This window comes from Talpa occidentalis, unplaced genomic scaffold (genome assembly GCF_014898055.3).
Source record: "Talpa occidentalis isolate TD23 unplaced genomic scaffold, MPIMG_talOcc4v2.1 talOcc4.4, whole genome shotgun sequence".
In the NCBI taxonomy this organism is placed as follows: Eukaryota; Metazoa; Chordata; class Mammalia; order Eulipotyphla; family Talpidae; genus Talpa; species Talpa occidentalis.
The window spans coordinates 95,540,308-95,565,072 of record NW_023604295.1 but is presented as its reverse complement, the minus strand read 5'-3'; the positions used below and the strand labels follow the sequence as shown (position 1 = coordinate 95,565,072).

At 40.6% G+C, this 24,765-nt stretch overlaps 1 protein-coding gene and 1 pseudogene across 4 annotated transcripts in view; one reads left to right on the top strand and one right to left on the bottom strand.

Moving 5' to 3' along the window:
• GK5 (glycerol kinase 5) overlaps positions 1–24,765 on the bottom strand; it is an 82,072-nt gene that overhangs the window by 16,493 nt on the left and 40,814 nt on the right. For all 4 annotated transcript variants that reach the window (XR_008553938.1, XM_037525852.2, XM_037525854.2 and 1 more), the window contains 7 exons: positions 18,989–19,120; positions 17,757–17,832; positions 16,023–16,084; positions 15,870–15,943; positions 15,615–15,675; positions 14,105–14,231; positions 12,773–12,877 (listed from right to left, as the gene is read on the bottom strand). Coding sequence is in view for 3 of the 4 variants with exons in the window: in XM_037525852.2 (XP_037381749.1) it covers positions 12,773–12,877; positions 14,105–14,231; positions 15,615–15,675; positions 15,870–15,943; positions 16,023–16,084; positions 17,757–17,832; positions 18,989–19,120 (637 nt within the window). In the remaining variant the exon portion in view is untranslated. The remainder of the gene's footprint in view (positions 1–12,772; positions 12,878–14,104; positions 14,232–15,614; positions 15,676–15,869; positions 15,944–16,022; positions 16,085–17,756; positions 17,833–18,988; positions 19,121–24,765) is intronic.
• Positions 3,290–5,115, top strand: LOC119257053 (peroxiredoxin-1-like; annotated as a pseudogene).

Below are 24,765 nucleotides of genomic sequence, written 5' to 3'. Positions count from 1 at the left end.
GTTTGTTTGTTTGTTTATACATACAAGCACTGGGTACAGTCAGAAGCGCGGGAGGGTGAGAGAATTCACCAGAGCGGGAAGCAGAGCAGGCAGAAGGACCGAAGTACACTGCTGAGGGGAGTAGCGGGCGGCAGGAGAGGTCTGCACGCCATGTGGGACCCTCCTCCGGTGGCCGGGGAGCAGCCGGGGATCAAACCGGCACTGCAGAGGCTGCGGGCAGCTTCGCAACCCAGCGCTCAACCACTGCGCTACTGGGGAGGCCCCAAAAACCTAGTCTTAATGCTTTATTAAACATTATGAATGGTCGCAATGCTTTATTCACAATCACCAAAAACTGGAGTCAACAGCCCACATGTCCTTCAGTGGGGGAAAGGATGAACAAACTATGATACATATATACATATGAGGTAAAATAAACTGCTGAGCAATAAAATGGAATGAACTATTGATAAATACAAAAACATGTATAAATTTCAAAGGCATTATGCTCAGAAAAAGAGTATCTCCATTAGTTACATAATTTCATTTCTATGGATTTAGAATCTATATGTTTAATGGAGTGCAATATCCACTGACATGGTTCCATTTATATGAGAAATATTTATTTCATTACTTTTTAACATTTATTTAATTTTGCATAAAAGAACTAGAGTGTAGGGTGTGAGATGATTCCCAGACAGAGTGGGACACAGAACATGTGGATTTACTGAAATACACTGCTAAGGGGAGCAGCGGGCAAGACGAGAGAGGTCTGCTGTGCCAAGTGGGTTAGCTCCCTGGCAGAGGATCGAACTCAGGATGTAGTACTGGTAACGCTGAGACTTAACCCCTAGGCCACCAGGGAGGTCCTATATGAAAAACATTTACAAGATATTATAAATGGAATATTTTACGATGTTTCATATTGTGGAAAAAGTCAAAAGTTTGTTAATACATAAGGCTTCTACTTCAACTCATCCAATCAGAACATTTGCTTATAAAAGATGTTATAAGGATAAGGTCTATGGGAAAAGAATGTTATACATTTCTAGGGTGAATATAAAATGGCACAATTCCTATGGAGAAGACTTTGGCAATATCAAACAAAACTACAACACATTAACCTATGATACAGCAATCCCACTTGTGGGAATTTATTCTTTTTTTTTTTTTTTTGGTTTTTTTTTTTAATAGAGGCATGTTTTTATTTATTTATTTATTTGTTTTGTTGTTTTTTATACATGCACTGGGTACAGTCAGAAGCGTGGGAGGGTGAGCGAATTCACCAGAGCCAGAGCGGGGAGCAGAGCAGGCAGAAGGACCGAAGTACACTGCTGAGGGGAGCAGCGGGCGGCAGGAGAGCTCTGCACTCCATGTGGGACCCTCCTCCGGTGGCAGGGGAGAAGCCGGGGATGGAACCGGCGCCGCGGAGGCCGCGGGCAGCTTCACAACCCAGCGCTCAACCGCTGCGCCACCGGGGAGGCCAGGGAATTTATTCTTAAAACAACTATGCAACAATATTGCAGCATTATTTGTATTTGCACTTGTAAAACACTGGAAAGCTACTTAAATGCCCAATATAGGATATTACATGGCTAAACTACATACACATAATGAAGTAGTATGCAGCTGTGAGAACGGAAGAGTTCTACAAAAGAAAGAATGGAAAATAAAAAAGCATACCTATATCTTCATTTTTGCAAAAAGAAATAGGAATGATAAAACAAAAACTAATGAAGTTATTATTTATAAAAGGTAGGGAGACAGGATGAAAGGGATAGGAAGGGAGTCACCTTCTCTGATCATACCACCTTTTATGGTTTTGACTATGGGCATCATTTGTCAAGAGCCGTCCGGAGCCTGCGCCGTGTTGCCTATGCGTGCCATGAGTAAAGTTTCGCTTTACCGTTTTGCTTTCAGAGAAACACAGGTTTTTCCTGTAAATCACATGAGACTGGGAGGCACAGGGGGAGGAGCTACCAGGATATAAGAGGAGAACGAGGGAGAGAGGAGGGAGAAGAAAAGAGATTTAAGAGAACCACGAGAGAGGAGAGTGTTGCGAGAGGAGCAGAGAGAAGGCCAGGGAAGTAAGAAAGACATGGAAAACAAAGACATGGAAAAGTAAGAGAAGGAAAAGGAAAAATAAAGAAGCATGCGCTTGTGTCAAGTTCTCTCAAGCCCCTCATTTCATCCTCAGCCCTTCTCTTTTCGTGCCTATGAATCCCGCAGGTTGGGACAATCATTAAAATTTGGGACTCATTAAAAATTATAAAATAGTATTTTTCAAAAGGATGTAGGGGGGGATCAGAAACTAAATGATAACATAAAAGAATGAAATCAATTCTAATTTCAAATTAATAAAATCATTGAAGGGAGATGAACTAATTCAAGTAACTTTTTCCCAAAGATTTATTTATCTATGTATACAAGAACTAAGGTGTAGGCCAGAGGCGGGGAGAGGAGGTGAGAGGATTCACCAGAGACAGAGAGTGGAACAAAACAGGCAGAGCTACTGAAATACACTGCTGAGGGGAGCAATGGGCAAGACAGGAGAGGTCTGCTGTGCCATGTGGGTAGCTCCCTGACTTGCAGGGGATAGAACTTGTGTTGCAGTGGCTGGTGATAGCTTGATAGCACTGTGTCTTTAACCTCTGCGCCACCAGGGAGGCCCCCAATCCAAGTAACTTCTGAATAGCATGCTTTGACTAAATATTGTTGACATAGAGAAAAATGCCTCCCAAACAATCTTGGTCAAATGTTATTTGCTGTAGTGACAAGGGTTTAGTAAATTTGATACATTTTTGTATCTATTTTAAGATTGAGCAAATACGTATAGTATATAATATTAATGTTGTTGGGAACAAGGGTTCTCAATAGGAAAAAATGTAGATAAAAATATAGATGGGGAAAGACAAGCAAGAATTCTTAGGGGTTAGACTGGAATTGGAGATATAATATAAATTCAAGGACTTCCCTCTCTCTCCCTCTCTCTCTCTCACATACACATGCACACACACAGGCATGCGCATGCACACACTCACACACACACACACTTTTCCACAAGGGCCAAAGAGGCAATGTTACTCCAAAGTCATTGTTTTTAAATCTCACTAAAAGGATTAAAGACTCAATGGAAAAGTAGCTGATTACAGAGTAGGGACAGGAAAAAGACAATGATAATTTCAGCATGAAAGTAAATCATATCTATAAAAATTATAACTTGAATGAAATAAGAAACCTGCATTTATACTGAGAATAAATAATGGGGAGAAAGGAATGTCCTTTCTTATAAGACAGAATGCTAATAAACATGAAGGTCATAGAGGATCTAGAAAACAGCATTTTGCAATCTGAAAGACTGATCCAGGCAAGAAACACCTTGAAAGCTAAATTTAGGAGATGGAGAATTTTGATGCTAGCTTGATGGGGTATCAAGCTAATCTCGAAGTATCCCCCTACATGTTATTTATTACAAACAAAAAAACCTGGTGTAGGGTAGAGAAAATATCAGGCTTTTCTGCCCTTCCGCCATCAGGATAGATGATGGATCCTTGTCCTGAATGCATGCCTGATGGCGGGCACCTGGAATAGGGTGTGGGCATAGGTAGATGGGATTCAGCTGAGTTAAGACTGTGCTTTTATTTTTTTTTTTTTTTAAATATTAAATTTTATTTTTATATTCCCCCATACAATTGCAAACGCCCCATTCTGACCCCAATCCTTCCCCTCCCGCCCCCCACCCCCCAAAAAGTGTCTCTGGTTCATAGTTTTTTTGTTGATTTTGATTTTCACTTTCTTATATTCATTTTCCTGGTCCCTTATTTAAGTTTTCTAGATTCCTGCTATGAGTGAGACCAAAGACTGTGCTTTTAAGGGCGGTGTCACGGGGACGCCAGCAGCAGCAGCAGCAGAAGCAGCAGTAGAAGCCGAAGCAGAAGCCGAAAGAGAAGCCAAGAAGCAGCAGAACGAACGCTAGAGAGCCCAGATAGAGTGAAGACTTGCTGGGGGCTGGGAGGCCTCCCAGCCCCCCAGCCAGCGCCCCTGCCTGCCATATGCCTGGTGAACCCCAAATAAAAAACCTGCAAAACTACTGAGGACTCTGACTCCTCCTTTACCCGGTCTGCATGGGATCAGAAAACCTGCACTGTGGCCTGTCCTGCCCTTACACCTGGTAATTTACACAATAGAAAAATTAAAAACATACATATGAACAAAATTTAAGAGAACCCAAACAGGGCTAATGGGCATCTTACATCTCCAGATATATATTCTGAGGATATAGTATCACTTATGTAGGATTGCAGCCAAAATGACTAATCTGAATCAAGTTATAAGTAAGGACATTGTGGATATTCCATAAAACAAGTGGCCTGTGCTCTTAAAAAATGTCAACGGAATGAAAAAAAAAATCCAAGGAAACTTCACTTTTTAAATGGCTATTAGGAGAGCCCTAGAAGCAATAAAAGCAGCACCCATGTGGGCTTTGTATTTCTTCCTGACTTTTCTTAGTGGCTTCTGCCATTGGAGTTGCTAATACAAGATATCTCTAAGGAATGCCAAAATTGGGCTCCCTGCCCCTATTTCAAAGCCACAGCTGTAATGCAGATGCTCAGTTCAAAGATATTAGCTGGTCTGACTACAAAAGAAAATACGTGTGCTCTGCTTTTACCTTCTTGACTTGACCTTTGGGTGCTCCGTGGAAAGAGAGGAATTTAAGAAACTCAAATGCCAAGTGATTGACGCTTCTGTGGATTCTCACTTCTGTCACTGGGCATGAATTCAGAGTTAAGAAACAGGAGGGATGGGCCCATGAACATCCCATTGGCGTCAGACCTCAAGTACACCCATTTCTCAGTATTATGGGTTCTTAAGGCTGATGAGGGCATCTCATTCAGGGGCCTTGTTATCATGGATGATAAAAGCATCCTTCACTCCATTGCTGGAAATGACCTTTCTGTTGGCCACTTTAAGTTAAGACTCTGAGACTCATTCCAGAAGAGACTAGAAGACTCATTCCAGTCTTCTAGTTCACTGACAAACCATGCTAAAGTGTGTCCAGCTGTTTGGAAGCCTGGTAGTGATACCATCAAGTCTGATGTCCAAGAGAGCATAGAATATTTCTCTAAGCAGAATTGAGCCTGTGGCCATTTCAGAACCAGACTGCAGTGAGCAGTCATAAGAACAAACCTCTTTTACTATTGTCATGCTTAAAACACAACATTAGAATTAGCCCAGATGTGATTATGGGACATGACAGTCCTGTCCTTCAGGGATAGGGGAGGGCCAGCCTTACTAGTTTCCCTTGGAGAGACTTGCCTGAACTATCCTGTGGGGCAGGTCAACTGATGTATTTAGTAATGGGACATCACCTTTGACCTTTTGTAGTTTCTATCAAACATGAACTGAGAAAAAAATAATTAAAGGGAATTATACAATAAGCAAGCAATTCTACACTGGATTCTGTGTTGGAGAAAAATGGTGCTAAAGGACATAACCTGGGTATTTGACAAAAATGAAATATAGACTACAAACCTGATAGAAATATAACAATTACAGATATTATATTTAATTTCTGATATTATATTATATTTTAAATTTGTTTTTAAAGAAAAGTACAGTGAAACACTACAAGAAAAGGAGCAGAATGTATGTAAACTAGCCTCAAAGATCTCAGAAAAGTTATGATACTTATCTATTATATAGCATACAGGATGTATAGAAGGAAGGATAGAATGGTGGGTGGATAGATGGTTGGCAAACAGATAGGCAGACACACAGATATAAAGTAATCATGGCAAAATGTTAAACTGGGCAAATTTGAGGTAAAGGTTATACAAGAGTTTCCTGGACTATTTTTATAGATTTAAGTTTGAAATCATTTCAAAACAAAAAGTGAAAAAGATCTCATTTCTCTTTCTTTCTCGCTCTCTCTCTCTATATATATATATTTATATGTATGAATGTGAAATATACATATGGTACTGATTCTTAGATATTTAAAAGTGATTTAGTTTATCAATTTACTTTTTTAAAAAAAGATTTTATTTATTTATACAAGCACTGGGTATAGTCAGAAGCGTGGGAAGGTGAGAGAATTCACCAGAGCTAGAGCGGGGAGCAGAACAGACAGACTGATGAAGTACACTGCTGAGGGGAGCAGCAGGTGCAGCAGGAGAGGTCTGCGCGCCATGTGGGACCCTCGCCTGGTGGCCGGGGATTGAACTGGCGCTATGGAGGCTGTGGGCAACTTGCAGCTCAGTGCTCAACGCTGCGCCACTGGGGAGGCCCTTATCAATTTACTTTTAATTATTTCTCAGTATTATGCTTTGTATGTTCTTATGTATATTTTTTGGCTTGGAAGTTTATTGTGCATCTCTTTTTTTCTTACTAAAAAGCAATTATCATTTTCTTTTAAGTAATGTTTGACAGAATTACTACAATAATTTTCTTTATTTTTGGGACACTATTAAATTGTTTCAATGATTCCTTGGCTCTATGCTACCTAAGAAAAGACATTTCAGGGCCTCCCTGATGGTGCAAGGGTTAAAGACAGCGCTATCAAGCTATCGCCAACCACTGCAGCAAGGGTTCAATCCCCAGCTGGCCAGGGAGCTCCCCACATGGCGCTGCTCCCCTCAGCAGTGTATTTCAGTAGATCTACCTATTCTGCTCCCCACTCTCTCTGGTGAATCCTCTCAGCCCCTGCACCTCTGGCTTATACCCCCTTCTTGTATGCATAAATAAATAAATCTTTTAAAAAAAAGAAAAAAGACATTTCAAATTTCCATGTGACTATCAATTAAACACTGTCTTACCTATTTAGTTCTGTGTTACATAATATGCTGAGATAGTCTACTCTTGCTTTTCTAAATATGTCACTGAGAAAAGGATTTCAGGCTGTGTGTGTGTGTGTGTGTGTGTTTAGAAAGATTTATATAAACTTGAAATGAAAACATAAATGAAAAAGAAAAATGAAAAAGAAATGTACATTCTTCTTTATTCTTCAACAGCAATTTGTCCCATAAATTATACATTGTGAAATTAAAAACACTAATGGGGAAAAAATACCATTTTGGAACACTTAACAGAAACATTTTCTTTTCTAGTAACACAATACACACAGAATCTAAACCTCGTTAACTAGTGCCTCTTCTTAATTTAAATCTCTCTCTTTTTTAAAGATTTATTTATTTATACAAGCATTGGGGTACAGGTCAGAGGTGTGAGAGGGTGAGAGAATTCACCAGAGACAGAGCAGGTTGCAGAACAGGCAGAAGGACCTAAGTACACTGCTGAGGGGAGCAATGGGCAAGACAGGAGAGGTCTGCCTTGTCATGTGCTAATCTCCCTGGCCTGTGAATTGAACCAGCGCTGCAGAGGCTACAAAGAGCCTCACAGCGGTGCAGTGGGCGAGACAGGACGGGTCTGCTGCACCATGTGGTTCACTGCCGGCCGACCAGGATCAAACCGGCGCTGCAGAGGCTGTGGACAGCTTCACAGTGTGGCGCTCAACTGCCTGCACACCAGGGGAGGCCCCCAAATCTTGTTCTTATGATAGGAAAATTGAGCACTGATTTCACAGTTAAGTAAATTTAAATCAGTTCAGTATAAGAACAGTTCAACTAAAATGGAACAAAAACAAGTCTGGCTTACTGTCAGGAAAAAAATTTATTTGAAGAATAACTTATTTGTATACTTTGTCTTTTCCATGTTGAGATCTTTGTTCTGACTATTGCAATTTGGCTAGAGTATTTCCTTGAGTAATTTCCTCAGAAAGTATATAATGCAAGAAATGCCCTTTTGCACTTACTATGAATCTTAGCCAGGAACTTGAATACTGGCTCATTGTTCTTTTTCCTTCAAAGTTTGTAAAAGTTGCACTTTCCAAATTTTACAACTTTTCCATGCCAGTCTGATTCATTTTTCTTTATAAATAAACTATCCTTCCTGTCTTGAAGCCTTTCTTTATTTTGGGTATTCAGACAATTCATCTACATATGACTGTGTTTGTATCTTTTTTTTTTAGCTTGGTAGGCCATTTCAGTCTAAAAATTCGGGTCTTTATATATATATATATATTTTTTTTTTTTAAGATTTATTTTTTTTAAGATTTATTTATTGATTTATACAAGCACTGGGTACAGTCAGAAGCGCGGGAGGGTGAGAGAATTCACCAGAGCCAGAGCGGGGAGCAGAGCAGGCAGAAGGACCGAAGTACACTGCTGAGGGGAGCAGCGGGCGGCAGGAGTGGTCTGAGGCCATGTGGGACCCTCCTCCAGTGGCCGGGAGCAGCCGGGGATCGAACCGGTGCTGCAGAGGCTGCGGGCAGCTCAACCGCTGCGCCACCAGGGAGGCCCAACGGGTCTTTTTTTTTTTTTGACTCAGGGAAGTTTATTTTCAATTATCTCTTCAATTTTTACATTTTCATACTTCAATTTCTATAATTACATTCTCATATTCCAGAAAAGACACCATTATTCACACCTTTTTCCCTCTGATATTTCTCCTGTATCCCTTACCATTCAGTTTTGTTCTCTCTCGCAATTCTTCATGATCTTTATTGGGATTTTCAACACTATCCATTTCACATTGTATTAATGCATTTATATTATATATATAATGGTTTACTTTCTTCAGAACTCTTGTTTTCCAAACATTTCTTTGCAATATTAAAAAAAAAAAACGATTTATTTTATTTATTTATGCTATGAGAACTGGTATGTAGGCCAGAGGTGGTGGTAGTGGTGAGAGGACTCACCAGAGATAGAGTGGGGAGCAGAACAGGTGGATCTACTGAAATACACTGCTGAAGGGAGCAGCGGGTGAGACAGGAGAGGTCTGCTGGGCCAGGTGGGTCAGCTCCCTGGCCGGGGATCGGGGATTGAACTCATGCTACAGTGGCTGGTGACTGCTTGATAGCTCTGAGACTTTTAACTCCTGTGCCACCAGGGAAGTCTGCAAAATTTTCTTTTATCTAGGTTTCACTTATGTTGTAATTTTAATCTTCTGTTACTTCCATTATATCTGCCTTGAGGAGTCACCTGCTGTTGTTTTCTGAACTTCCTCACACTTCTTCAAGGTGGTGTATGTTCTTAAATACTTTGTGCTCTCTCTTAGGTTTATGGGTTTGGCAGGCAGTGAGAGGTAAGGGAGTAGACACCCTTGGCTCTCACATTTATCAAGGTTTGAGAAAATTAGGCTTTGCCTCAGCCTAGAAGATGGGCAGTTCAGATAAAACAAAACCTGTATCAACTGTCAGCAGGCTCCCCAGGGATGGACCAAGCCAACTCTTTTTTCTTTTCTTTACTAATTCTTCTCAAAATTATGGAATTTTCTCTTGTCTTAGCAGGCTGGATCCATAGAGAACACCAGTAGGGTCCTTGCCAATCATTATTTTCCCAATAACATCTATGGGTGTAGCGGACAAGGCTCCTTTCAAGTTAGACAAGAGCAGGATGTGTGATTGCCCTGGGGCAATACTGATGTGCTTTGTGCCCCAGGGACTGATCAGTGGAATGCCTTGTTAATAAGATTTGAGCCATGGATGGGAGTCGGGAGTATACTCACCCTCCCTAAAGCCCAAAATCCATTGTTCAGTTTGACCCACTCTTCTCTGCATCCTACAGCCTGCTCCATGACTCCTGTTTCTCTTCTTCTGTGTTACTGACACAACAAACAATAGAGATTTGTTGTATTTGTTATATAGATCTAGAGCCCTAGATCTATATAATCTACTTGAAATCTCAAGGCTCATTCATGTGGACTCCACTCTAGCTTCAACAGCGAGCCATATTTTACTGTGTATCTTCCCAGCAGGAGGCAAGAGGAAGGCAGAAGCATGAACTCAGATCCTACTTACTAAAATAACATGGAATCATTCACTACCACCTATCTCACCTCCTCTAATAGAAAGACTATGTCTCTCTTGGGAAAATACTCAGGGAGAAGGAAGCAGTTTTCTTTATTTCTAGTAAACAAGAGTCCTGGGTAATTTTATTTTATTTTATTATTTTTTTAAAGAGTTTTTTAAAAATATATATATTATTTATTTATTTATTTATACAAGCACTGGGTATAGTCAGAAGTGCGGGAGGGTGAGAGAATTTACCAGAGCCAGAGCGGGGAGCAGAGCAGGCAGAAGGACCAAAGTACACTGCTGAGGGGAGCAGTGGGCAGCAGGAGAGGTCTGCGTGCCACGTGGGACCCTCCTCCAGTGGCCGGGGAGCAGCCGGGAATCCAACCAGTGCTGCAGAGGCTGCGGGCAGCTTCCCAACCCAGCGCTCAACCGCTGTGCCACCAAGGAGGCCCCTGGGTAATTTTAGATGTGTACTGGAAGTCTTATGGGGATTGACTAGTGTAGGCAGATGTGACATGTAGCAATTAAAAGTGAGATTGCTAGGGAAAAAATCTCGCCTGACCCATGTAACTGGAGGATAACAGAGATGGGAACTGCCTCAATTCTAGAGAATAAATAGGACATTCAGATAGGTCTTGTTCCTTCCTGATTAAATGGCTTGACCAATTGCTTCTTCCACCTGCCCAACCACTTCTTCCTCCTAAGTTGAAATGTCACTTTTTTTTTTTTTTTTGTGGGACCCTCACTGGTGGCCGGGGAACGAACTGGCGCTGCAGAGGCTGTGGGCAGCCTCGCAGCCCAGCGCTCAAACGCTGCGCCACCAGGGGAGGCCCTGAAATGTCACTTTTTTAAAGAAGCCTTTAGATTCTCCAGACTAGACAAAGTCTCCCCTTTTTTAGAAAGAGGTTTTGATTCTACTGATACTTTCCTGATATTTGACACCAATACTTTTTTTTTTTACTTTTTTCAATATTCACTTAATATGCATTGCCTTTCATGCTACACTACAACCTCCAGGAGGCAGGGAGAGTCTGTCATTCACTGCTGTTCCCCTACCTCAGTTCCAGGTACATACTGAGCACTCAATTACTGGAGGAAAGCAGCCACTATTCAGAGAATAAATCCAGCAAGTCACACAAAGATATAAAGGCTCAGATTCCATAGTACAGGGTTGCTCACACTCCTACATACTGTGTTCTCCTGAATACAGTTGATTTTTTCCAACAACCCCTTAAAATGAATTTTCAGAATAGAAAGGGTGTAACAGATAATGACTTTTGTATGAATTTCAGACAGATTCATACCAATAATATCAATATATTTTCCCAGTAACTGAAATTTTAAGATAAATAACTCAACTCTGAATTCTCTCTCCCTCAGTTAGACTAATAGTCCTGTTTTCCAGCCTCAACTGGACTTCCGGAGGAGTTTGCTTGTACCACTTAGTTCTAGCTCCCAGAAAAGTTTTCATCATTTGAGAATCACAATGAATGAGCCTCACCTAGTAAAGCAGTAATGTACACATGATCTCATATGAAACTCAAGAATGGTTTTTTCAGTTGATGAATGGGGAATTATTCTGCCTCTCCTTTGCATCTTCTGGGAGAGAACAGAATTAAAAAATATATCTAAAGAGAAGAAGCTGGGCCTCCCTGGTGGTGCAGGAGTTAAAGTCTCAGTGCTATCAAGATATCACCAGCCATTGCAGCATGAGTTCTAACCCAACCAGGGAGCTAACCCACATGGCACAGCAAACCTTTCCTGTCTCGCCCTCTGCTCCCCTCAGCAGTGTTTCAGTCGATCCACCTGTTCTGCTCTCCGCTCTGTCTCTGGTGAATCCTCTCATCCCCTGCACCTCTGGCCTATCCCCCAAGTTCTTGTATGTCTTAAATATATGAACATGTGAATTATATCTCAATAATGCTCCATGCCAATGGTATATAACGACTCTGTCATTTGTAAGTGATTAATGTTCCATGACATTTCCTTATTTAATACTTTATTACTAGACAGGAACTTATTTCCAACTACTGTATTAAATATGTACATGTACCTTTGCATGCCTGTATGATTACTTTCTTTTTTCTTTTTCTTTGCATATAAGAACTAAGGTGTAGGCCAGAGGTGGGGGAGAAGGGTGTGAGAGGATTCACCAGAGACAGAGTGGGGAGCAGAACAGCCAGATTTACTGAATACACTGCTGAGGGGAGCAGTGGGCGAGACAAGAGGGGTCTGCTGCACCATGTGGGTGAGCTCCCTGGCTGGGGATTGAACACAGGGAGTAGAGGTGATGGCGCTAAGACTTAGCCCCTATGCCACCAGGGAGGCCTTATATGATTACTTTCTTAGAAACACAGAACTGTGGACAAAGGGTCTGCATTCTATAGTGCATGATTGTTCTTCAGAAAGGCCATGCTAATTAATATTCATCTCAATGGCAAACAAGAATATTTCTTTCTCCCCATTCCTACCAACAGTAAGCATCATTGAACTTATTAATCTCTGATAATGATAGCTGGCATCATTTTTAAATGTGTATCTCTTTAATTATTGAATTTTAAAGTCATTTATTCATGAAATACCTGTACCCTTGTCCTTTGTCCATTTTTTGATCATTTTCATTCATTTTTCTGACATGCGCTACAAATTGCTCTTACTGATCTGTCTCTTAATTTTGCTTATGACATCTCTCTTGCTACCCATCTATTATTTTATATACTTAAATCTATCATTCTTTTCCTCTATGGTATCTGACTTTAATGTTTAGCCTTTCATATCCCAGTAACATAAAAATAACATTCTATGTTTTTTTCTAGTGCATGTCCTTTTATTTTATATTTCATTTGGACAATCCATTCATTCCCTACTGAAATCTAATTCTGAGGTACTCGAATTCTTTAATTCCGGCTTGTGGAATCTGTGCAAAAGAAAACTTACCCAACTGCTGGGCCCATTTTATGGCACTACCAGTGTCTCCTGCATTGCCTTCAGCTAAACATACAACTTCTTGCCCAATCTTCCACCCAATTAATGGGTAAAAGCCTTAAAGACAAACAATGCAAGGCATATAATAAATAAATAATTCATTACAGAGACATCTACAATGGAACAATTTAATTATCTAAAAAAAATAGCAAAGTGGCTCTAAAGTCATACTGCCTGAGTTTAATCTCAGCCCTCTCTATTTTTTTATTAGACAAAGTCTTAAAAGTTTCTAATCTCTTAGCCTCAGTTTCCTCAACTGTAAAATGGTCAGAGCATTCCTGTGAGAATTTGAGTTAGCAGATTTAAAAAAACCAAATCTAAGCATAGAATCTGGCAAATTATATGGACCATAAATATCAGCTTTTATTAGCTACAGGCTAATAGAGCTAGATATAGATATAAATGTCTCAAGAAACAATATTTTAATTGAAAAGTAAAAGATAACTTTGAGATTAGTTTGCTAGAGAGCTATTTGGTTGTATTATCTGTGATTTCTAAGTAAGGCTTTAAACAGAAACAACCTAACACAACAATCTGCATTTTCTAGTTACCATTTTTCTAGTAAGGGGGAAAAGAGCTTGAGGAGGAAAGAAATGTAGGGAAAAGTCTTTAAAATCCAGAGCACAAACTAAGAGCCTCCTGCCCTCCTGGTAGCAACACATTTAAATTCCTTGGTTTGCATATTCCAGGGTTTTCTTCATTAAGGAGAGAAAATTCTTCTTTAAAAAATTTTTTTTCAATCATTTCTTTTCTTAATGAAGTGCCATTGTTTTATATCCTGTTATTATTTTAGCAGTATAGGATTTCTCTCCTCAGATGTGATCACACCATTGTTCTCCCACCACCAAAGCACCCATAATCGTCCATCATAGTCCATTGTGGGACAGCAAATTCTTAGCAATTGTCATCAAAATCCTAAATATGCAGGGATCACTAGTTGAGAACCACTGCCCCTAAAAGATATCACAAAATGGCAAATTTCTAACGCATAAAAGAAAAGAAAATGTGGAGTCCGAGAAAGATGTTTTAAGAAAATATAACATGTATTAGAGGTAAATATTTAGAAAGCTGACCAAAATATCCTAGCCTTCTGAATTTTTTGATAATCTTTTTCTTTTTTTTAATACTTTCAATTTATAGTACACAAAGGAAATGGGAATTAACTCTAAGAATATAGTGAAAAATATGTCAGAGAACAGTCTTAATATAAAATGGAAAGTGTCACAGAAGTTAAATATGAAAGTGGTATTTTATTGATATATAGTATAAATTCTAACTATTTACCTCCAACACTCTGTTGAGGTTTATTTCCAGTATTAATATCCAAAAATGTCCCAGTTCCCATGGTTAATTTCACGTCTCCTGTCTGGAAGCAGCACTCTCCAAACATGGCTGATTGCTGGTCAGCGACCTACCAAAAATGTTCAAATGTTAAGACCTACTAGCCTTTAGCAGTGGCATTTACTGTATCCCACTGTCTCATTTATTATATTCTCACGGTTCAACATTTTCTTTTCTTTTTTCCTTTTCCTTAAAACAAAAACCAAAACCCTGGATAGAGCAAGAAGTAACAACTATAGGATGGGAGTTTCCTAGGCCTTACACAACATAAGGTGGAAACTACTGTATGTGCCTCAGGAAGCTTTAGTGGGCAGTCTACTTCATTAATTTTAAGTATCGAGGAATAACCTATGAAATAAAGGTTAGAGTTAAAATTGTTCAGAAAAAAATAAAAATTTTCATTTTGAACTTAGAAACAGTTGCATTCATTAAAATCATCTGATCTCACAAGTTTGCTTTTAATAAGAACAATAGGGTGTGTTTAACTAACACTAGAAGTCCATGTAAGTCAAAATCATACATCTCATAATCAGACATTTCTGATAGAAGAAAAATTATAACATTTGTTAATATATTTACATATAGATACACTGAACAATATTTTAAGGACCAAAGTCATTGGAGGGATACTTCTTCACTAATCTGAAATTCTTCCAGTGAGTCTAAACCTGGGTCCACCCCTAAATTTAATAACACTGATCCTTTCTAAATGAGCAGGAATTTGTAACGTGAGAATTGAATTCGCTTGCTTCCTCTACCAACTGTGGCAACTATCCACTTAGGGAGAGCCAGTCTATACCTCCTGCTTAAACTGCCAAAATATCAAAGGCAAAGTCTGAGTTTCCATACAATCTCTCCATCAGGTAATCCTTGGATTCCCCAAGTTCTGATTCATTGAGCCACAGAGAAAGAATATAATCAAAAAAGAACCCTGAAAAGTTAAAAAAAAAAAAAAAAAAAAACACCAGCTTACTTTTTACTTATCTATAAGCTTCTCTACTAGTAGATGCTGGCTAAGGATTTTAGAAAACATAAATACAACATACTTCTTTTCTTTAAATTGCCCCGCCATTGCTTGTGACACATTTACACTGTGTCAAAAATAATATGTTGGCCCTATCATGATTTTGTTTTTGTTTTTTTGTCTTAGTATATCCAATATAAACCAAACATTAATAAAAAAAAAAAATGACTTAACACTTTTCCTGAAAAACAATATAGAGAAATCAGAAAAGGTTATAAAGTGCTCCTGTGACAGAAGACTGGTCAGTGGTCCCTTGCCTAGTACACAGTGAAAACTTCTGATTATATCCAGGGTCCTTTAACTTAAAAAGAAAGAAGATACTTAAACTTCATTTTGCAATGACCTTTAGTCTCCTAAATCTACTGGAAACCATTTATATTTATTTATTTAGTTTATACCAGACAAGGGAAACTCAAATTTCAGACTTACCAAGGCCACTATTGGTATAGGCACACCAAATATGTCTTCATCTACTGATCCGAAATTGTGGCTTCAAATAAAAATTAATTAAAAAGAAAGTATTAATTCCAAAATTTAGCAAATTGTTTTTAGCTAAAGACAAAAAATTAGATAATGAACATATAAGCACCTCAAATATATAATAAATTGCTTCTCCCAACCAAGGCAAAATGAATTCAAGGAAAATTTTGCTGCCTGTTTTCTATGTCTGATGCTCATTATTACCTCGTATCTTTCACAGGAGGTAGGACGGTGAGTGGTATGGAGAGCAGGGAGGTAACAAATCCACTCCAGCACATCTGAGGAGAAAAACACATCATCAGAATCCACACTAAATTACACAGAAATAGGTGATTCAAAAGAAAGAAAAAACCTTACCTCATATGGGTCAAAAAGTCCAGTTGTACTAGCATTAGAAAAATCTGTGGCAAATTCAGAACCTAAATTAACATTGGAAATAATATCTTTATTATTAGATAGCATAAATGAACACCTATCCCTACTTTACACTAATCTAGACCTTTGGAAATAGAAATTCTAATGTCTATTTCCAGTGCAATCTCCAAAAAAATTCCCCACATAATCTTTAAGAACTTTTATAGTTTACAAAAACACTTGTACACATTGTCATGATCTCTGGTTTAAAAGATGAGGAAAGGGCCTCCCCTGGTGGCGCAGTGGTTGAGCGTTGGGCTACGAAGCTGCCCACAGCCTCTGCAGCAGGTTTGATTCCCGGGCAGCAGGGCGAGGGTCCCGCATGGTGCGCAGACCTCTCCTGCTGTGCCTGCTGCTCCCCTCAGCAGTATATTTTTGTCCATCTGTCTGCCTGTTCTGTTCCCCACTCTGGCTCTGGTGAATTCTCTCACCCTCACGCGCTTTTGACAGTACCCAGTGCTTGTATAAATAAAAATAAATAAATCTTTAAAAAAATAAATAAATAAAAGATGAGGAGAGGCGGGCCTCCCTGGTGGTGCGGAAGCCTCTGCAGCAGGCCAAGGAGCAACTCACATGGCACAGCAGACCTCTCCTGTATCAGCAGACCTCTCCTGTCTCACCTGCTGCTCCCTCAGCAGTGTATTTCACTCAGTCTGCCTGTTCTGCTCCCACTCTGTCCCTAGTGAATCCTCTCACCCCCAGCATTTCTGGCCTATACCCCAGTTCTTGTATGCATAAAAAAATCTTTAAAATAAAAAAAAAGATGAGGAAAGGGGTGATGCCTATAATTATACCCAGTTGCAAAGTGGCAAATTTGGTATTGAACGCAAGTCTTCCTGCTCTTGAAATTTAGATGCTCTTCAGCATTAAATTTGAGGTTTCATCACAATGTTTAAATCATACTGCTTGTACAACAAATCTGCAATTAATCTAGTTTCCTAGGATAGCAAGGAACAGTATATGTGGAATATGTAAGGAAACAAGAGTCACTTCCACTTTTAAATTTTTAATTTTGTTTTTTAACTTGTTTCTTACCCTTTATTTGTTGTTATTATTTTAAAGATTTATTTTATTTATTCATGAATACAAGAACTGGGGTGCAGGCCAGAGGTATGGGAGGGGTGGGGGAGTGAGAGGATTCACCAGAGACAGAGCAGGAAGCAGAACAGGCGGACTGACTGACCACACTGCTGAGGGGAGCAGCGGGTGCGACAGGAGAGGTCTGCTGTGCCATGTGGGCCAGCTCCCTGGCCAGGGACCAAACCTGTGCCACAGTGCCTTTGACAGCTCCACAGTGTCAAGACTTAACCCCTTGTGCCACCAAGGAGGCCCCAACTTATTAATTTTTTTAAATTTTTAAATGTTTATTTATGCATATAAGAACTGGGGTAAAGGCCAGAGGTGTGGAGGGTGAGAGGATTCACCAGAGACAGAGTGGGGAGCAGAACAGGTGGACTGACTTAAATACACTGCTGAGGGAAGCAGTGGGCAAGTCAGGAGAGGTCTGCTGTGTCATGTGGGTCACCTCCCTGGCTGGGGATGGAACTTGTGCTGCAGTGGCTGCTGAGAGCTTCATAGTACTGTGCCACCAGGGAGGCCCTCCACTTTTTTTTAGGGGAATCATTCCTATCAGTAAAATTTCAGTTAGTCGAAATAGATTTATTGGCTCATCTTTACCTTTGGTGAGCTTATGTAACAACCAGGTATCAACAGTCCCAAAGCAGCAATTTTCTTCGTCAATTGCCTTTCTCACCTTGAAAACACAACAGCACAAAATCAATTCAAAAAGGCTAAATTATTAAGTGATCAATTAAGTGCCAAATACAATATAATTCCACTTTTAGTAAAAATTAAAATCACATACAGAAACAATTTCAGGAATATGCCTCAATTTTTCAAAGCAATTACTACAGGGTTGAAAGACTTTAGCTCTATATCAAGCCTGTGTTATTTTTGTGAGGACCAAAACAAAGTGTGAGTATGTGTATACATACATATATGTGTATACATGTAGATGTGTACATATATATGTATATTTCAGCATTAGATATACAAGTATGTATAAATATAAATAGCCTACAACAGAAAAAGGCCTACTACAGCCCACAGGTCAAGTTCAGCCCATTGTTTGTTTCTGTATAGCAAGTTAAAAATTGATTTTACATTTAATAGTTAAAAAAATACTTTGACACACGAAAACTATGTGAAATTCAAATTTAGTGTCCATAAACAGTTTTAGTGGAACACAGCAATGTTCATTTGTTTATGTTTATCAATAGTTGCTTTCAAGCTACAATGCAGAGCAGTTGCATCAAAAGATAGCATTATTCATCATAACCTACAACTGGGAGTAACACCAATGCACATGAAAAGAGTGTACAGATGGATAAACTATGGTAAAATCATAGACTGAAAATGAAATAACAATTAAAATATAAGAAAACAAATTTACACATACTATGGGTATATTTCACAAATACAATTTTAAACAAAAGGAGTCAGACACAAAAATGTAAATGCTATATAATTCAATTTATACAAAGTTAAAAAATATTCAGGCAAAACTAAAGTATATTATTGAAGAATAAATATATAACTTGTTAACTAGAAAGAAAATTATATAGAGCATTCTAGTTCTTCATGCAAGTAGTATTACATAGATATTTGTTCCACAATATATATCACTCAGTGATTCAATTTTGTTTTGTGCACTTTTCTATATGTGCTGATTCAACATACAAAAAGGTTTTAGAAAATGGTAATGATTCCTTGTCTTCCATCCAATATGAACTAGACACATAATTTTCCCTCAAATATTCAAATTACTATTTTTATTCCTTGGATTTTTCTTTCCCATACTACACACACACACACACACACACACACACACACACACACATCTTTCTTACCTCAGTGAGGTTCTGTACAATCCAGGCCAATCTCAAAGAAACATGCTGGGTTGTGAAAGTGAACAAACTGGCTGCTAAAAATCGTTTACTTCTGGTAAAAAAGTGAAGTAATCGGCTGGAACTGTGTATTAACTGTTTAAAAAATATTTCAGGAAAATGCATTTAATGATGGCTGATGTTTACATTTATTCCATATGCATGCAAATAAACCCAGTAACAAACAAGTTATTGAACTACTTGTAGAGTCTCAGTACTTAGGAAAAGCAAGTAAAGTAACAATCTAAAGTATGAAATGTATCACATCTACTGTATCTACTATGACCTTTTTAAAATGTTTTAAGTAGGGCCTCCCTGGTGGTGCAGCGGTTGAGCGCTGGGTTGCGAAGCTGCCTGCAGCCTCTGCAGCGCCGGTTCGATCCCCGGCTGCTCCCCGGCCACCGGAGGAGGGTCCCACATGGCGCGCAGACCTCTCCTGCCGCCCGCTGCTCCCCTCAGCAGTGTACTTCGGTCCTTCTGCCTGCTCTGCCCCCCGCTCTGGCTCTGGTGAATTCTCTCACCCTCCCGCGCTTCTGACTGTACCCAGTGCTTGTATAAATAAATAAATAAATCTTTAAAAAAAAAATAAAATGTTTTAAGTAAATATTTATTTTAAATTCTATTCTTTTCTTTTAAAGATTTGTTTATTTTTTTAATTTATTTTAAAGATTTATTTTTATTTATACAAGCACTGGGTATAGTCAGAAGCGCTGGAGGGTGAGAGAATTCACCAGAGACAGAGCGGGGAGCAGAGCAGGCAGAGGACCAAAGTACACTGCTGAGGGGAGCAGCAGGCAGCAGGAGAGGTCTGCGCGCCATGTGGGACCCTCCTCCAGTGGCCGGGGAGCAAACCGGCGCTGCAGAGGCTGCAGGCAGCTTCGCAACCCAGCGCTCAACCGCTGCGCCACCAGGGAGGCCCAAATTCTATTCATTTTTTAAAAAGATTTATTTATTTATACAAGAACCAGGGTACAAGCCAGATGTGCAGGAGGGTGAGAGGATTCACCAGAGCCAGAGCAGTGAACAGAACAGGCAGAGGCTGACTGAAATACACTGCTGAGGGGAGCAGTGGGCTAGACAGGAGAGGTCTGCTGTGCCATGTGGGTATCTCCCTGGCTGGCGGGGACTGAACCCACACTGCAGAGGCTGAGGACAGCTTCACAGTGCTGCGCTCAACCACCTGTGCCACCGGGGAGGCCCAAATTCTATTCATTTTTAATTTAATTTTTTTTTTTTAAATAGAGGCATGTTTTATTTATTTATTTATTTGTTTGTTTGTTCGTTTTGTTTATACATGCACTGGGTACAGTCAGAAGCGCGGGAGGGTGAGAGAATTCACCAGAGCCAGAGGGGGAGCAGAGCAGGCAGAAGGACCGAAGTACACTGCTGAGGGGAGCAGCGGGCGGCAGGAGAGGTCTGCGCGCCATGTGGGACCCTCCTCCGGTGGCCAGGGAGCAGCCGGGGATCGAACCAACGCTGCAGAGGCTGCGGGCAGCTTCGCAACCCAGCGCTCAACTGTTGCGCCACCGGGGAGGCCCTTAATTTAATTTTTGGATAATATGTGATTTCTCTCCTGAGGTGTGGTCACTGTAGTTACCCTCAACAACAAAGCACCCACAGTCCATCACCATATTCCCTTGTGTTCTTCCCCCACCTTGTTTGCATCCTTTCCTCCTTGTTTTAATTTCCTTCCCTCCCATCACGGATGCCTCATATTCATGGTGTAGTAAACACCAGAGGTTCAAGTATTTATGAAATCCTTTGAAAATACCATTTTATACATATTTACCTATTTTTAACTATGTCATTGAAGTGAGAGTCAATGAAAAAATGCTGTGTTTCTATTAGAAATAATACTTTTAGTTAACTTAGTATTAACCTAGAAGGAACTTTTCCTACCCATTACATGCTTAAAGTTTGAAATGTATTTTACCTAGTTTTATCTATATTTATCTATTGATTAAATATGAAATATATACAGTCTTAAATGGCTTGTTAGATGTTAAGAACACTTCAAACTGAAATGGGTTCTTCTCTAAGCATGTTACGCTTTTCTGTATTAGACTTAAGACAGGATCTTCTGTGAAAATGCATATAACCTTGGGGGTGGCTACTAACACCTGCATCTTTAGTCAAAATATGAACAATTAACACTTTTTGTTCATATAATTAACAAGTATGTTTAGAGTACATTCTACATATCAGCTACTGTGCTATGCCTTGAGAAAAGAGAGTGAACCACATAGGCAGCATCCTTGCCTTCTTAAAATTTAAATTCTAGTGGGAAGAGATGATAAATAAATAATCAAGTTAATAAATGGGATAATCTATGAGAAATGGTGGTAAAATGAACAACTCTTCAATGAATGACCAAATAAGAAAAAAATTTTGTTGGTTAAATTATGACATAACACTAACATATAATTAGTAGTTAAAAACGCATTCTGGGGCCTCCCCGGTGGCGCAGCGGTTGAGCGCTGGGTTGTGAAGCTGCCCGCAGCCTCTGCGGCGCCTGTTCAATCCCCGGCTTCTCCCCTGCCACCGGAGGAGGGTCCCACATGGCGTGCAGACCTCTCCTGCAGCCCGCTGCTCCCCTCAGCAGTGTACTTCGGTCCTTCTGCCTGCTCTGCTCCTCGCTCTGGCTCTGGTGAATTCTCTCACCCTGCCGCGCTTCTGACTGTACCCAGTGCATGTATAAACAAAACAAAACAAACAAACAAACAAATAAATAAATAAAACATGCCCCTATATAAAAAAATGCATTCTGATTTCAGAAATGTTAAAATAGGGAAAAAATGTATGTCTCATAACTCATACATTCCTGATGTGAATGTAAATGGTACAACCACTCTGGAAAACAGCCTGGCAGTTTCTTATTTAAAAAAACCATGCAGAGGGGGCAGAGCAACATGGCGGCGAGGAGACGCTGCGAGTAAGATCTCCCATTAAAAAAAGTTAATAGGGAGGAAAAGCGGCAGGTCCCAGTGAGAACTGGGACACGGAAGATAAACGGGTGACTCCAGCAAACTGCCCGAAGAAGAAAGTGGCCATAAAAGAGGACCAGAAGGGAGGGAAGCGCAGAACCCTGCTCCCCTCCCCCACCCACAGAGGCGGCACTCTCCGACCGGCAGAGAGGAGGAAAACAACAAACTAAACCAACCAACAAGAACAAACGACGCAGCAAGCGGGACTGTGAGTGGAAGGAACTATTGCAGCACCACACCCGTGAACGGGAGCTGAGGCGACCCTGCAGGATCCGCCGCGGCGGTGAGCGAACGGCTCCGGGAGCCATTAGAGAAGAACAAAGACCCCAGGAGACGCGCACACAGCCCGGGCTGCCGGTAAGCTTGTGCGGGAAAGTGGCGCGCTTGGCGCGCTTGAAAAGAAAACGCGGACCGGGATCGCAGCGGCCCAGGTCCCCGCGCCTGCGACCTAGGCTTGCGGGGAGACGCGCGGAGGTCCTCACTGAGGTGAAGGTCCCTCCCTGAGTAAGCAGGAACAGGCGCCCAGGCGGGGAGCGGGGTGCAAAAGGCGCCATTCCCGCGCACTGAACTGGGCTACAGCCCGCGTCCTGGACCTGAGGGCTTTGAACTGAGACCCGGGGCACGAAATTAGGGCGTGGGTCTCCCACGACGGTGGGGCACAAGGCAGACACAGCACCCCAAAGCTGTTGAGGTTTACCCTACCATTCCCGCTCTGTTCCCTGTCCCACGGGGTGGGGGGGGCGAAAACAGCCCCCAAGACAATAGGAGAGATCTCTGGCGCCACCTAGCGACCAGGAAAAAAAAGTCACTAACACCCCATAGAACAGGAAATTTCTTAAGATTGCTTGAAAAGGGCAGAAGGCTTCTGGAGGACCCAGTGGCCAGCAGGGAAGTTAGCCCACCCCACACCAGGCCCCTTCCGACCAGCAGTCTGAGCCCACAGAGGGAGCAGGCACCCACGTCCGGGGCAGACCGGGGGCGCAGAAGAGTGTGCCTGAAACCGGAGGCGCAGGGACTGCATCCCACTTCGCCATTTTAGAACAGGGACATTTCTTCAGTAAAAACTGCCTAAAACCAGCAGAAAGCTCCCCCAGAAGACAGAGATGGCTCCTGGAAGAGCCAGGGGAGCGGAGAAGTTCACCCCAAGATGCCAGTCAGTCCGAGCAACACAGTGTCCCAACGCATACGACAAATTAGAAAACAGACAGTAGGGAGTAGAAGAACCACACGCAACCTAACAACTCCTCAGGAAAGAAGCACACCACAAAAAGGAAACCACTCCCCAGATTGCAACGACAGCAACTTGAAGAACTTCTGAGCCTTCCAGAAAGAGAATTTAAAATTGCCATGATAAAAAAGTGATAGATCAGAAGAAGGAAATAGAGTCCCTAAAGAGGGAAGTAAAAGAAATGCAGGAGATCAAAGAATTAATGGAGGAACTAAAGAACTCTGGGAAAAGCAATGAAAGCAGAATAGATGAAATGGAAGAACGAATAAGTACTCTTGAAGACAAAGAAATAAAAGAACCAAAACAGAAAAGGAAGAGAAGTACGAAGGAAAAAGAATGAAGAAAGATTTCGGGAACTATCTGACTCCATGAGGAAAGGAAATATAAGAGTTATAGGAATTCCAGAAGGAGAGGAGAGAGATGTAGGAGCAGAGGAAAATATTCCAGGAGATAATTGAAGAGAACTTCCCAAATGCGAAGAAGGAGCTGAAAATTGATATACAAGAAGCAAGAAGAACACCAAACTTCCACGACGAAAGGAAAAACACAGCAAGACACATAATAGTAAAGCTCCCAAGAATCCAGGACAAGGAAAAAATAATGAAGCTGACAAGAGGGAAGAAACAGATAACATTCAAAGGAAAACCAATCAGGCTGACATCAGACTTCTCTGAAGAAACACTACGGGCAAGGAGAGAGTGGAGGGACATAGTCAACAGACTTCAAGAAAACAGATGCCAACAAGAATACTCTATCCCGCAAAAGCTCTCTTTCCTCCATGAAGAAGAATATGGACCTTCCCAGACAAAGAGAAACTCCGGAATTTCATTACGACTAAACCCCCACTCCAAAAATACTACAAGGAATTCTAAGCCAGAACCTCAGAGGGACGAATAACAACGAAAGAAGACAAAAAAAAAAAAAAAAGTTATTAAAGAATAAATAAATAAATCAAAGAAAGACAAACATAATGGCAAATACAGATGCTAACATATCAATATTAACTCTAAATGTAAATGGACTAAACTCTTCAATAAAAAGACACAGAGTTGCAGCCTGGATTAAGAAACAAAACCCAACCTTTTGCTGTCTCCAGGAGACACATTTAGCTACAAAAGATAAAAAATAGGCTCAAAGTCAAGGATGGAAAACAATCCTACAAGCAAATGGCCAAAAAGAAAGCAGGAACAGCTATACTTATATCAGATAAACAGACTTCAAACTCAAAAAATAAAAAGAGACCCAATGGTCACTACATTATGATTAAAGGGACAATACTTCAAGAAGAAATAACACTCATTAACATATACTCACCAAACGAAAGAGCACCAAAATATATCAGACAACTGTTGTCCTCTCTGAAAACAGACATCAGAGAAAACACATACGTAGTGGGAGACTTCAACACACCACTATCAACAATGGATAGATCAACAAGACAAAAATAAGTAAAGAAACTAAAGCTCTAAATAAGGACCTAGAGCATTTGGGCTTAACAGACATCTATAGAACACTAACCCAAAAAAAAC